The sequence below is a fragment of the Vicugna pacos genome, chromosome 1 (genome assembly GCF_048564905.1).
Source record: "Vicugna pacos chromosome 1, VicPac4, whole genome shotgun sequence".
Classification (NCBI taxonomy): domain Eukaryota; kingdom Metazoa; phylum Chordata; class Mammalia; order Artiodactyla; family Camelidae; genus Vicugna; species Vicugna pacos.
The window spans coordinates 32,415,588-32,431,342 of NC_132987.1; the positions used below are offsets into that span (position 1 = coordinate 32,415,588).

General features: G+C 38.1%; 1 protein-coding gene across 3 annotated transcripts; it reads right to left on the bottom strand.

Moving 5' to 3' along the window:
* Positions 1-266: 266 nt before the first annotated feature.
* CCNL1 (cyclin L1) lies at positions 267-13,013 on the bottom strand. 3 transcript variants are annotated; one of them, XM_006200872.4, is made up of 11 exons: positions 12,337-13,013; positions 12,034-12,108; positions 11,430-11,539; positions 5,676-5,796; positions 4,549-4,613; positions 2,740-2,839; positions 2,506-2,610; positions 2,263-2,404; positions 1,940-2,051; positions 1,738-1,836; positions 267-1,103 (listed from the first exon to the last, which is right to left on the bottom strand). In XM_006200872.4, the coding sequence occupies exons 1-11, from the start codon at positions 12,637-12,639 to the stop codon at positions 755-757; spliced, it is 1,581 nt and encodes a 526-aa protein (XP_006200934.3). In that variant the 5' UTR covers positions 12,640-13,013; the 3' UTR covers positions 267-754. The 3 variants fall into 3 exon arrangements, 2 of the variants coding, with proteins under 2 accessions (XP_006200934.3, XP_031535187.2); XR_004190464.2 differs by lacking the exons at positions 267-1,103; positions 1,738-1,836; positions 1,940-2,051; positions 2,263-2,404 and adding an exon at positions 4,285-4,298 and having other exon boundaries at positions 2,589-2,610; positions 12,337-12,773; XM_031679327.2 differs by lacking the exons at positions 267-1,103; positions 1,738-1,836; positions 1,940-2,051; ... (1 more) ...; positions 2,506-2,610; positions 2,740-2,839 and adding an exon at positions 2,856-4,298 and having other exon boundaries at positions 12,337-12,773.
* Positions 13,014-15,755: the final 2,742 nt, after the last annotated feature.

A 15,755-nucleotide genomic window follows, 5' to 3' on the forward strand; every position in this document is an offset into this window, starting at 1 on the left:
CATTTATGTGCAAATCGGGTTTTGACTTGAAGATTAGTTTTATGCTGTGATAAAATATTTCATGTAATACATTGTTGGGCCATTCGCATTAGCTTTTTCCATATGTACAGAAGACTTCTAGGATAGCTCCCAATGCAGGTAAGAATTACATTTTAATAATCTCAAACTATATAATGGAGGAAAGAACAGGTTTGTCAGAAAATCAGTCATTTTACTATTAAAATTTTGCTTTTTAATAATTTATTTAAATAAGATATTTGAAGCAGTTTAGAAAAACAAGATTTGTATTTTATTTATTTCCTTGTAAAAATCTTTACACATGCAGACAAACCAGTGTTAAGAAAGTATTCACCATCATTTAAACAAATAACCACTTAAATAGAACATTGTCTGCAATTTTATCTGTATAAAAATAAGATACATTTTTACAGAATTCACGCTCCAGTTCTTATAGCAATAAACAATACACAACTATAATAATTACAATTGAACCTGACCATGGTTTTCAATGTGATACTGCTAGGGCATTTTATGTGCAAAAAAAAAAAAAAAAAAACAAGCAAAAAAAAAAAAAACCCCCCAAAACATAGTTCTTTTTGAAAGAAAATGTCCTCAGTGTTTCTAGAGACCTAGAGATGGTTTTAAGAAATCAAATCCTAATCAGTTTGCTTTTAATGTTTTGATTGTGAGTGAGTCCGTACATCACACCGCGGATTGGCAGGATCAGCAGCTGATCCAGGCTCGAGGGAGAACGTCAGCGCCTGTGCCTGCTGTGTCCTGAGCGACTGCCACCGTGGTGCTTGCCTTTGTGGGACCTCTCAAAGGAGCGAGATCTTTCACGCCTGTCCCTGTGATGTCCCCTTTCATGCCTGTGTTTCTTGGCAGCATCTGAGTGATCCCGAGACTTGCTCTGAGATCGAGACCGAGACTTTTTCCTTTTATGACTGTGTCTATTTGAACTTTTTAAATCCTCTCTGGTGTGCTTGGCTTTCAGGTGAGGAGAACCATGATTATGATGCCTTCTTGGACTTTCACTGTGACTGCGGGACCTGCTTCTTGATCTTGAGCTGTATGTCCCAGATCGACTCCGCCTATTATTATAACTTAAGATAATAAAAATTTGAGGTTTAGATTTAGTTTCTACCGGTAACAGATTATTTTGGTGGTGCTCATAGGTTCAAAACAAAACTATCGACTGGTATCAATGACAGGCCAAATCTTCCCACCCCTCACTATACCTCCCCCTCCAGCGTGTTAACAGATTAGACAAATTTTTAACAAATTTACTGTATGTCTATATTCCAAAGAGGGGAGAAATTAGTTTTCACTGAGTGAGTGTCCTAGAAAGCTGTTTGTTGCATTATCTCCCCATTTGCACAAAAGAACCACGAAGAGCCACAAGTAGCTAGCCAGCTAATTATAAAGCTAACTAGTGAAGATTCTTTGGGTATGGTTGACATTATTGGTTATTAGTAACTGCTGGCCAGTCCCTACACCTCCCCAAAATACATGGATGCTATGTTTAGAAATGTCCAAAAATAGAGTGCCATACACCACCACAAAACAAAAACGCCACATACACCAGTGTATTTCCAAACTCACTTCTTACAATTTACCTCACACTAAAAGACTAAATCTAGCCCTAACTTTGGAAACAGTCTATGTGCATTTTTTAAAAAAAGCCATAACCTTTAGACTCCAAATAAGACTGCTTTCTCCAAGAAAGTATTTACTTACTGTCTTCTTGGAGTATGCGATCTAGAACGTGATCGTGTTCTTGACCTCGATCGACTTGCACTTCTGCTATTTCTACTTCTCTTGCTGTCTTTTCTTACCCTTCAAATAAAATACCATGCAATATTTTAGTTACATACTTAGTGTTAGAAATAAAGCACACGAAAGATTCCTCAGGCCAGCCTTCTAACTCAAGTATACTCACCCATTATAAGGGCTTTTGGAAGGCTGTTGTCTATCCTCAGGCTCTTTTTTGACTGTCTTCACATTAACGGAGATGGGAGACTTCTCTTCAGCTTTTACTTCTCTTGGTGAAGCTTTTTAAAAAACAGACATGTTAACTATCAGATTTTACAGACGGCCAAATACCATGTTTCAAGTATCAGTTCACAGTTGACTGTCATGAGAGAAAACATTAATAGTGTCTTAACATCATCGTTTCTATGCAACTGTTAAATGCTAAATAAAGCTTTCTAGTAACCACACAGCTTTAGGGCCCAACCCATTTCACTCCTGAATTAATCTTACATGGTTTAGAGGCTGGAGAAAATCCACCAAGGGTTGAAAGGGCTGGAGTTCCATCAGGATTCAATCCCTTTGCTTTTAATTTGGCTTCTTGTAAGGCCACTTTTCTTTTCTCTACTTCTTTCTCCAGCAATTCATAGTTTGGCTATTGGAGGAAAATGAAGTTAGTATTTCTCTTTTACAGTAGTTAAGATTCTTAGCACTGACAAGATATTAACACAAACACACACTAGAAAACAGAATTACCTTTTTTCTGGTATAAAGCCTAAGTGTTTCTATGCAGATTTCCTGGATCTCCTCTTCTGTAGTACCAAAAAGAAGAAACCAATGGGGACGAGTTGGCAATGGAATCTAAACCATAAAAACAGAATAGTTTAGATGAAATTTTCACTGTTTTTATTAAGAGAACTGATAATGCTTGTGATTTATCCTCTGGAATATAGGCTATGTATCACGCTCTATACATACATATATGCCTACCTGAAGAGCTCTAGCTGCAAGGTAGATGCAAGCACACGCTATAGTCTCTGGTTGAAATCGAACAAATACATTGGTTCGAAGACTGTCATTCATATAATTCCTGAAAAATATTTCAACCATAAGCTTTGTATGTAAACAAACCAGTTCTTCTGATGCTTACATAAAATTGGAGACTCAATCTACTTTATTCTTTTTTCTTCTCATATTTATATCTTCATATTCTAGCATACAACAATTCTTAACTCAGAAATCAGTAAGAGATAAGAATTTAACACCAGAATCATTCCTTCAGCTTTCTTATATGACCAAAGTCCTTTAAAATAATTCCATATTATTCTTCCAAGCAGAACATAAAGGTTTTTAAAAACATTTCTATGAAAAGCAATGTTCTGAAAGTTCTGACATGATTAGTTTCAGAAATGATGTACCACTCCCACGATACTTCAAGCCATTAATTATTGACCATCTCTCCTTTATCCATAATGAAAAGCAGTGTCAATCAAGTTCTTCAAAAACTCAACACTGTGAGAGGGGTAAAAAGGCATTTTCCAATAAACAGTCACCAAATTATATTAAGAAAACTAAGCTACTTCAGAAAACCTAGGCTGGGAAGTGAAGAGCAATAAACATATACAACAGCCTTGTTTACGTACCTTTTTGCGACTAAGTATAAATAAAAGCAGTAACTGTTTCAGTTAATAAGTTGCTGGACTTTTGTATTAGTGAACCCTCCCCACAATATCCCTAAAGTACTGAAGAAATTTTACTTGTTTAAAAGGTTAAACTGAAGATAAAAGACTTTCTCAAAAGTCCTTACCCATGAAAACTGCTAAAAATCTGTTTTATGGAACATATATAAAGTTTCATGCATTTTATAAAGTAGTCTATATATCTATATATCACTAACATTTATTGAGCCCCTCAAGTGGCATGGCAGGATGTAAGAATTGTATCACTTCAGTACTGCACATCAACAGTCTATGACAGAAGTTGTGGCTGGACCACAACTCGTTTTACCTTTAAATAAGTCAGCACTCCGAATCACACATTTGTATCTCCAAAGTCTAAGTTCTAAAGTGCTTATGTTAATATGAACATCTTTTAAAAACAAAGTACTTCTTTCTTCTCAATTAGCAGAGCAGCTATAAATTCATTAAGTATGGGCCTGGCGCCCATTTTAAGCTGCTGTTTTCTTTGGCAGAATTCATGCTATACATACTTAAAATAGAAATCTAGTCAAACTCCTAACAAAAATCATTTAATTCATAATGGCTGGACAACAAATCTATCAAAAATGAACTATTCATTTTGATAGTTACAGGTATACATTAAATACACAGGCATGTTGAATAGTTACTTCTAGAAGCAAATATACAAATCCTTTTGACACCCCGACAGAACTAGAAGATGCTGCCAGATGGATATGGACCACTTCAGTGAATCTCGGATGAGAGCTTGCACTGGATTGGCTGGAGAGCAGGGCAGCCAATCAGGCCATCCTGAGGTCATGGGCTGAAGTGCAGAGGGCAGAGTTCTATGACTTACCATCATGGACTACCCTTTAATTAAAGAGTAGAAAAAAGAACAAAGTTAAATTGAGTTCTCCATTAAAAGTAATTAGTCAAGCCAAGAAAACAGGAAGCAGAAATAAGCATTATTTACCTTTTGATTAAAAAACAAACAAACAAACAAAAAAACAAAAAGCACCAAAACAAACTCATTTCATTATTTTGGAAAGGGAAAATGAAACTTACTTTATTTCTGCTTCTGTTTTTCTGGCTAGGAAAAAAATGTAAAAAAGCAACTTACCAGGCAGTTTGAACCAGGGTTTGATTACGTTCACATTCTAAGACTTGTAAATACATAACAATGATCTGAAGGACAAGGGAAAAAAAACTCAATTTAGCATATCAGTGGTTCTTTCAGAGTAGAGTTCAATGAACATAAGTAACTGACAATGTGAGGTGCAAGTTTTAATTCTCCTATAAACTGCATAAATAACACAGACCAACCTAAAATGTACCTGAGAGTCAACATAGGTTATTATGCTACTAGATTTCATACAGACACACACGTTCCAAAATTGTGCAGGGAAAAAAATGGAAGTTAATCATATCAATTGAAAACAGTATCTAATTCTTCACGAGCACCTTATTATGTGACAGGAACTGATTATTTCACTTAATTTCCCCAGGTACAAAACCCCCAGAGACTGTTAACGTTTTTAAAGTTACAATGGGTATGATACGTATTATGTACAACTCAGTAGGTATTACAATAAGTAATCAAACACTAACTATTCTACAGTGAAGCTTATCACTAAACTGAACTCAAATGAGTTTACCTCAGTTCAGTTCTTTCTGGACCTGTATTATCATCATTCTCATTTTACAATTTTAGAGATACGTAACCTGAGGAACAGAGATACCCACCGAGATCACACAGCTAATGACAGAAGTAAGTTTCTATGTGCAGACAGTCCTGCCCCCAGAGCACCTGCTCTCATAACCATCGTACTACGGCTTCTGTTTAGCATTTCAAGCCAAGAGACACTGGAGAAACCTATGAACATTCAATAATGCTGAAAGTGATCAGCCACCACGCTGAGCATTTCACTATGTGACAGGGTAGCACACTGCCAGGTACTTCTGCAGATACATGTATGATTTATTCCTTGGTTACTATCTAAAAACCTCCATTTTCTAGGTAGGGTAACTGGCATACCTCAGAAACAAGAAGTTATCTATGCCCACACAATGAAGAGGAAGATTTGAACCCAAGTCTTTTTGACTCCCATTTTACTGATAAAATTTCAATATCCAAGAAGCTGCTTTATTTTAAAACCAAGGGTTAACTCAAATACAAATTCATGTAAAATAAAATTTTAAGAAAAACCCTAATACTTACGAATATAATTTCTGTACTCTACAACTCACCTTATGGGGATGCTTGACATGAACACAAAATCCCAACTCCTTTAGCACCCTCCTCTCTGCCTTGATAACTTGATTTTTGGTGTTAATGTAGTTCTGATCAAGGATCAGGGGGCTTGGAGTCCTATAGTTTGTAAGAAATAAAATCAAAACTGTTTTGCACATCCAAAAAATTTTATTTGTGGCATCTCCATTTTCCCTTCCAACCAACTATTGGCAACAGAAACCAGCTTTTTAAACTCCTGCAAACAAGTTAAAAGCATTAATCTTGTGCTGTCCAAGTTATGCTAATTACATATATATTTTCTAGACTAATTCCTATAGAAACTGACTCAACCCTGTAAAGAAAACTCACTCTAATGCTTAGATTTATCCTTAATTTTTTTTATCCAGATATTATTATGTGATAGATACCTTGATGTATTTTCACAAACCTCATTAGTCTCCAAACTCCAATGACAAAACTGATGTGCTCTTGAAAATATTTACTATAAAGACCTCATAAGATTACATTGATTTTACTCATTTTATAAAATATCAATTCTTGGCTAGTTTAAGGCCAAAATTAAATTTAAAGGGAAAATGGGTGGGTTGCTAATCCAGATTCCCCTAAATGGGCAATTAGTTTAAACAAATTAATCTCAAGAATCTATCCCTGTTAGGAAAATAAATAACCTGGAAACTAAAGATTCAGCTCAATTACCAAAGAAATGTTTTAAAATTTTAAAAATCAGATTCAAAACTCAAGTGATCAATAAAAACCAGGCCAAAATGTGGTCAGAATTGTAGTTATTAAGGCAGGATCCTACAAACACAAAGAGAAGGTAAGACCAACCATAATGAGAGAAGTGGAGCACTGAGTCTCTGTGCCAGACTGAATCTTGACAGCTTCAAAAGTTATGATGCAGAAGGGTATGTATCACTGGTTCAACGCTTTGGAAATAACGCTTTCAATTAAAAGCTGTCTTATTTAGGTCTTAAAATTCAAAACTAGTTTCTTAATCAGAAGTTAGTCAAGACTTGGACTTTCATTTAAAACCTTACAGAATGTCCCAACGTCCTCTGATACATTCTTAGATCCAACCAATAAAAAATATGTTTTTATCAAGACTCTGATTGAATGGTATATAAATGAGCAAAATATTTAAGTATTTTCCCCCGACTCAATTCATTTTCAGCCAAAAGATTTAAGAGTTTTTGCTCTGGGCAGAATAAAACATCTAACTTTAAAAGACAGTCATTCTGAATACTGCCCCAACTTACAACTCGTTTTACCATGCACACCAAATCCAGAAAAATGTAAGCTCATACGTTAACCAAAAACCTATATATCCACTTGAAGATTAGAAGGGAATCTGAAATAAACTACATTACCCAGTGGTGATATGCCACCTGAGTAAAAATGAGCTATCATATTTATTATCCTTTCTTTTTTTAATTTAAAATTGTAAAGACTGGAATGCTTACTAGAACTATTTCAAACTACTCTATACTACCTGATTTTTACCTAGTTGGATAAGACAAAAGTTAGCACAGCTGACAAGATGGAAAATAACTTGTTATTTAAACTAATGAAATGCTAAAAATGGCCTTTACTCAATTCTTTGTATAGCTATGAAAGGTGTAAGACAGGAGCCACCAATATGAGGAGGGGACTGATACCTGACATAATAGAAAACCCACTTTATCAGGACAAACAGGCTACAAGTTCACTGTTCTTTGGAAAAAAATCAAATTTAACTCAAATAGAGCAATTAATGTACATATGAAAACATTCCAAAGATCTTAAGGTTTATGATTTTTCAGATGATGTAACAGGCAATTTGGAAAAAGTCAAATCTACTTTAGACTCTTTTAACTGATGAACTAGTTATCTGACAGTCCTCTCATTAGGCATTCACTAGGAGACAGTTCCTCCGGGGTTATAGTTCCACATCACTTTACCTCTTAACCCCATGCAACTCAAGACGGTAAACTGCACCATTAGAATCCTTATATTATTATAAAAGCAGTTTTGTCTCACTTTTTTCCCATTTATGTTTAACAAATTCATTACATCTCTTTCTAAACTTACTTTATTAAACTTCTATTAAAATTCATTCTCTTACAATCAACCAAGGATTTGTCTGAATTACGGCTGTTATCTGGTCCCAAATCAGGTTTCATCATTCATTCTGCTTAAGTGAATTATTTTCCATCTACTCTGCCACAATCTCTGCTTTCCCATTTTTTGTGTCAAAATCTCAACATTAAAACTGATCAAGGAAACCAAATCTATTACAGACTATAATTAAATTACATACATATCCAACTTCTTGCTTAGACCTACTGTTACCTGCAGTTTTCCAAGTTAACTTTGTGGGTGTAAACTCTGATACTTTTATTTTGTTCAGAACTTGTTTTACCTCACAAATGAAAGAAGGCTCAATAAACATGTAATTTTCACTAACTTACAAAGATTATTTTGTATCAGAAATAAAAAAATGTGCCCCCATACATAATAGAGCAGGAAGAAAAGGTTCAAACTGCCTAAGCAAGTGGCTTCTTTGTATTAACAAAGCATCAATTAGTGCTCCCGCGGCAACAAGCACAGCACACGGAATGAAGGCTTGCTCGAATTTCTTCCTCCAATTAGTTACCTTTCCTTTCCAATAAAAGTTTGAAGGGGTAACATTTTAAAATCTTTTTAAAATCTCTAAAAGAAACCACCTGTTCAGAAGAAAAAAACCTTCCAGTATCAAAAAAAACACTCAAAACTAACTCACTCCACCTCCTCTGCTTTTGTCAGATTTTTTTTCAGGTTAATTTATATGAAAAGAACAACTTTCAAATTTTAGTCTTAATATGAAATTTGGGGCTTTGGTCATTTGAAGTTTACTGTCTGGTCTCTCAAAATAGCTATTTTTCTTTTAGCACATTCCTTGAAATACAACCATAGCAACAGATTAAGGATGAGGGGATCCAAACGTGGTTTGTCTCACTCACATGGTACAAAGGACTAAGAAAATTTGGAACAAGTTCTTCAAGAGACTATACTTAAACGAGATCAATAGTTCATAAAAAGGCCGATTGCTGCTCAACATACAGAAACTTGTAACTCCTACTTCAAAGGAACATTCTTTCTTTGGCAGTGTTTAAACAAACTAAAGGCTACTTTTCAGAGCCACCAAAACTGCAGAGGAAGGCTGGACTAAATGACAAGATCACTTTAAGATCCTCCCAACTCTTATCTACGATCTAACTTCATGCTGAAAATACCACACCATATTCACCAATGAGTGGGCTATACCATTCTTTGAATAGTTGTCTTCTTTTAGACAAGTCTTATAGTTTGAAAGTGGGCGCCCTAACACTACAGTAAGCCATTCATGGGCTGGGAATATGCTGCATCTAAAAAGCAAATTAAAATTGGAAACTAATGAACCAAAAAAGCTATCTCCTTCTTTTAAATTCACTCATTCTGAGCTTCAGAAAAAAAGCCATTATCAAACTACAAAAAATTGAAAAGAAAAAAAAAATCAAATAATCCAGGATAGGGCTTGGGCATTAGTTCTTTCTAAAAGCTCCTCTGGTGATTGTAACGTGTAGCCAAAATTGAAAAAGTGACATAAAGGCCACAAAAACGATGCTTCTGTTCACATCATGTCACACTATAATTTAAAGCTATGCATGAACTAAATTAAAATAAATAGCACCATTAAGATAAACTGATACACTTTATGTAACTAAGTGTGATACTGATACTTTCTAACGACATTGACCTATGCAAAAAAATTACTAAGTTATAGTTCTAATAACTTGGACAGCAAAGACAAACGCTTATAACAAGAAACAGGAGTTTTTCTAAATGGTTCACCAGTGGCCAACCTGTTAGTCCCCGATTCCAGTGACCTATTCTCAGAGCACTGGCTTCTCCTTGGGGATTTTCGATACTTCACTCACTGTTGCCATGACGACAGCTTCATCGCTATGTACCACTCCACATCACCCAGGCTTTGGTAAATGTAGCTGGTCGCTGTATAGTCGGTTGCAAGGGAAAAAAGAGTTGAAGTTAATAACATATACAAGCTACCTGTCTGAGTAAACTTGTAATATGCATAGAAACACTTTTACATCCTGCTTTAAAAAAAGGCTTCCATGCAATTAACAACTCCTTTTAAATTTCATGCTATAATGAGACTTCAAACACTGAAACAAAATCAATTTCTCTGTAATAATGACAAAAAAAACTGCACTGTTACATCAGACACGACAGTCAAATCAGGTGAGATGTTTTAAATCCCAAGGTTTTTAATAGTTAAAAGGACCTACTCTGACATCAAGACAGAATACTTTTTTAAGTCTCAAAGAAAAATTTCAAAGTAGATAATCATAAATGATAACAGTTCAATGATTCAAAGAATACTAACAGAAAACTATTTCCTTTAAGCAAACAGAGAATCCTTTGACTAAAAGATAAAGAGCCTTTTTATTAGTGTCATTTTGTTTTACGCACTCTGAAGAACCAGCCAGATCCAAATATAAATTTTGGCTTAAAACACAACAAGCTTTAAATTGAAAGCTTCCCAATTTTCAGGGGTTCCTCATCAAGAAATTAAAGACTTATTTTTGAAATAAAAAATCAGTCTATCCCTGGATATGGTTACAGTGAATAAGAAAAGATGGCAAAATAAAGAATGTAAGAAAACTGAAAAATGCTGTGAAAACCATCTGGATAGCAATGTTTCAGACTCTAAAGTAGACTAGCTTGTCTCTGAATGGTTCCATTACTGCCAACTTAAGGAATCAGCAAAAAAAGACCACTCACACAGGACACTAACTTGGTACTAACACCCAACCCCCAAATAAAATCCTTTTATTAATATCTTCCTTTCAAACTGAGTACAAGTTTCTCTAACATCACAACAGTCCCTTAGAAAGTGAACACAAGAACTAACCTACACCAAGTACATCCTCCCACAACATGTACTAGAAGTCATCTGTAGATGCAGGAAGCACTGCAACTAAAACTTTTTCCGTATGGCCTCACAGGAACACACAGATCCACATCAAGTGTTAGCAGGTACCCACAACACCTATAAGACAGCACTTTTTTGGTCTATTTTCTTAAAAGATCAGCTAAATGGGCCTTATCTAAAGGCAACCCAATCAGTTATTTTTCTAAACCACTCACTGAGACTGTATCTGACCAAAACAAAATACCTGTTTAATCCCTTTTGACTTCAAACTTTACCATCCTTCAGTCCTTTCAGATCCAGTATAATGGGATATTTCGTAGTTCAATGTTGAGAAGTATTCTAACAAAAGCCAACCTCAATTGACAAAGAATTAACTGGGACTTTGGGTGAAAAACAATCTACACAAAACTTTGCCACAATATTAACTTGAACTGCAGTGTTTAAACTTCCAGCCTTCAGTCTTCCAGAGAGGGGAGGGGAAAAATAACTTACAGAATACTCTCACACTTGAGCCCAACGTATTCCCTTTCTTGTTTAATCTTAAACCACAGGACTGGCTTCACAGCACTGTTAGGATTGTCCATAAACGCAACTGCCTCTACAAACTTTAGATAACTGGTTAATGGTGGTTTTTCAAATTAAAGTATCAGCGTGTTCCTATGTGATTTTTAACGCCTAAATTAAAGTCAGTTTTCCTTTGCATCGGTTTTAACTTGAGAGGAAAGAATGTTTTGATCTGATGATTGGTGCACAGTACAGTAGTATCAAGAGATGCTGTGTTCAATAATGCCAATCTTACCTTTTTCCTCTTAACTGGCGTAGATGGTGAAATACATTAATCACATCTCTTATTCTTCTAGGCGCTTCTTCGATTTTTGATGCAAGATTAATACAAGCCATGGCAACAATCTGAAAAGAACCAGGATCCAATAAAAAAAAGTTGTTAGATTATGGTACTATATAAAGTTAGGAAAAGGTGCCCCTCTCAAAGTCTAACGAACTTATTCTGATGATAAAACTTCAGACACAAATGAGACAACTTTTGGTGAAATAAAACTACCACTGACATTTCTAGGCCATAGGCCTACTAGCTACACTAGTATGATACTTCATTGTTACTGCTCAATCCCCCTTCATTTTGAATCCAGAGTCAAGCTCCATCTCACAAAAATTTCGCATTTGGCTGAAAATTCTAATTCTTGATAATAGGACACTAGGGGCCAGGATCCACCTTCTAGCTCTAAAACATTTCAGAAGTCCCTACTTCCCGGTGGGTGAGAGCTGGGTACAAAGGCCTAAACTAACCACTCCCTTTCTGGAAAAGCTGGCTGCTGACACTGCCCCCTCCTTCCAAGCATTTCCGGATGAAGAAATCCCCTTTCACCCGCCCCCGCTCTACTTACCTCGAAACTGTGTTTGACGAAAGATTTGGAGTAGAAAAAACGATGAAACAACACCTGCCCCGTTGCCATCGCCACCTGCAGACAAGAGAGGAGAACGGAAGCACAGGGGTCAGGCGGGCCCGCACCAGGCGCCGCCGCCATTTTGTGCCGCCGCTCGCTTCCCTCCCCCTCCCCGCTGGTCCTCCCGTCGCCCCGCCACCCCGGGCCCCGCCTGGAAAGCCTGCGGGGGGTATCCCCACCCGGTCCCGGGACGCAGCGAGGGGAACGGCGGGGAGGCGCGCCCGGTCGGCCCGGAGCACTGACCTGCGGTAGCCGGAGGAGAATGCCGGCGGCCTGGATGAGCTCACAGCCCAGGATGCGCAAGTCCGTCTCGCTGGGCAGGTCGAGCCCGTCCTGCATGGACGGAGTGGGCGAGAGCCGCTCCTCCGGAATCAGAGAGTGGTCGATGGTGAGCGAAACTTCCGAGTAGAGACGGTCGCCGATCAGAATCCCTCCCGTCGTGGTCGTCGTCGTGGTCGTCGTCCCGGAGCTGGAGCCGCCCGCGCTAGGGGCGGCCGACGAGACGGCGGCGGCAGCGGTCGCGGTCGGGTGAGGCCCGGACGCCATAGTCAGCGAGCTGCACGCACGCCCAACGCAGCCGGAACCCGGACTGAGACTAACCAGCGTCCTCGGCGCGACGGATATTCCCGTGACCGCCGGGTTCTGAGCCGCTTCACGCAGCGTGCGCTTCCGCCCTGACGTCACCACGCCCGGCCGGCGCGCTCCAACGAGTCCCTTCAGGCCTCGTTGGCGCTCGCGCCCGCCCGGGTGCGGCGGACGCTGGGTGGGACCCTCGTGACCGCGCGACCTCTCCGCTGGGGCCCCCTCAGTGGTCTGTTTAGCTAAAACAAGTCGAAGCCGCCTCGTTTCTGATATTTTAAACCACAATAAGAGAGCTTTAAAAGCTTTACCCCCAATTTCTAGTCGGCAAGATTTACAATAACCTCGGTGCGACTTTGATAATTTATCTAGAACGTGCGTCCCTTTGTCCCGGTCTCGTATTCTAACTTTTCGCATCTGGGTGGCGCGGGTTGAGAGTATACAAAGGGAAGCGTCTGGCTGACCTTCGCCCGCATTGGCGGGTGGAAATGGTTCTCTCAGGTCGTGTACCCATGAACTTGTAACTTAAAGTGACCCGCAAGGAATCCGGAGAGGACTGCTTTTCAGTATTTTTAGGAAACGGGAATGTGAACAACATCGGTTCCCAAAAAAAGCTCTTCGATGAGTATGTGGTTCCCAGGGGTATCGAAGTAGGGCGAAAGCTTCGTTATGACTGGGAGGGCGGCTGCTTTAGCAGCTTAGCTTGCAAAACTCAGGCCTGAGCCAGCGACTACGGCACAGATTTCATTAATCTGGAATATCCCTAGTTTCCAAAAATAGTTTTAGGGTGAGACTTTACAGAGGTAATGTGATTATGCCCGGGAGTCTGTGTATTCATACGTGGTTACTGTAGTTTGGTAGTAGGAGGGAAATCAGTCTCTTGTGATTTTTCTTCCTCTGATGTTAGCAATGCTCCAAATTTCTTTAGATTTAACAATGAAACTGATCCAAACTACTAGAGTCTAGAATTAGAGAAAAAGGAGTAGATCTTGGTTTATTCCAGCCTTTTTTTTTTTTAATACCATTCTTAGACCTCCTCGGAGACATTGTCCATGGGTGTGACGCCCCATTGCCTTTATTACGTCGCTCAGTTTTAAGGCTTAATTTGTTTAATTATGAAAAGTGCATTGAAATTTGGATCTATAGAGCAAAGGGAGTTTGAATACATTTCAATATTGTCAGTGACGTCACTAAAGCAAAACATATTCAAAAACCTCATTAAAAAAAACATTAAATCAACCTTTGTTAAGACTTACATCTGTAGTTCTGAATCCTGGCTGCAGCTTTGGATCTTCTGGAGGGGTTTTAAAACACACTGATGCCCTGAGCCTTACCTGTAGGAGGTGATGTAATTGATCTGGGGTGGGCCCATGCTCCAGTGATTGGAAGGTGCAGCCAGGACTGAGAAACATTACTCTAAGAGAGTGCGGTTCTGGTGCTGGTTAAAACACTGGACCTCTCTGTATGTTACCTCCTTCCCCTTTCTGACTAGGCTGCTTCCCAGGAAACTTCCCTGTCCAATATTCAGCAGGGATTTAAAATACTGTAACAAGCATTGAAACCTTTAAAAACTAATTGACGATATGTGATTTTCCTGGTTCTGAGCATCCAGTATAGCTATGTAAGACAGTGTCACTGCGGAAAGCTGGGTGAGTGGTGCACAGGATCTTTGTGCTATTTTTGCAACTTCTTTTGAGTCTTCAATTGTTTCAAAATAAAAAGTAAAAAAAAAAAATAATTGGTAATATGCTTCACTGAAACAATGAGCCTCAATTAAATCACCACCTCTATTTGTAATGACTTGAGAGTAACATAACTCATTTTTAAGACTATTGCTTAATGGGACAATTTTCTAACATTTAGAGGGTCTCCCACCATGCCTCTCCAATAAGCTGACTTTGTGATGTCTTGATATGTTTTGTATTTTTAATCTCTAGGTCCATGATTAATCTAAAAAAGTTCCCAAGCATAGGAGTGAGAAGTTCTGGGAGAGGGAGGGGTTATTTGCTCTATTCCTGATATCTTTTCCCAGCGAGCCTCCCTGTTCCCCACCTTCTGTGTCTGGTAGTCATTTCAGAAGAACAGAACTACCCAGACTATTCCACAACTTTGTGCCCATTTCTCAGTCCCTTCTGACTGCACCCCAAATTATATCCACTAGATATGACCATTTTCACTATTCCTTCATTAAGCTTCAACAAAGGTGGTAGAGGAGATGGGCCAACATTTTATATGCTTAGCAGTAACTCATCAAACTGTGATGTTATTTTTCATTTTAACTTAAAAAAAAAATTCCATGACTAATCCAAAAGGTGGAAACTAATGGGTCTAGTGGCTCTGCTCCACAAGGTTGTCTAAGGACCAATGTTAAAAAAAAAAAAAATTATGACTATCCTTTTAAGGGTCGAATTTCAGAAAATTATGGTTTGGAAAACTTGTTACATTATTTCTGAGTTATTTTGAAGGAAGTTGTTTTTCCATGTACTGACTTCCAAAACATCAACATTAAAAATGTGGAAAGACTAAGACATACTTAGTTATAAAAGATCCAGAATTGGAAGGGGTAAAGCATGTTTTAATCGTATGAAAGCTTTAGTAGCAATGAGTTCAGGCAAGTGAGACTGTTCCATTAGGAAGGTAAAAGATCGAGTTGTCACTGGAAGAAGAAACAGAATGGTAAGTCTAATACATTTTGTGTATTCTTTCTCAACCAACAGAGGTCCTGCTAGTAGACCCTGAGTTCACCCATGTCTAAAAGGAAATCAGTGATAACTAAAATTGCATTTTTAGTTATCAAGACCTGCAGGCTTCTGACGATGTCTAAAGAGAAAAATGGAAATATCTGTGCCCCCCTGGGGCTACTGAACAATCATATTCCTGATGCTTAAATCAGTTCTCTTTACAGTAGTCTCTGTAGCCTCTCAGAGGAGCATGTTTTTTCATTATTATTTAAACTTTCAGGTTTTTTAATCCTAAAATTATGATTGGTATAATTTCATTAATTTCTTCAGCCATTGGTTAACCATAAGTAGACCAGCAGAGTTTAATGATACAGCACTGTAATTTAGGCAAAGGGTAAATGA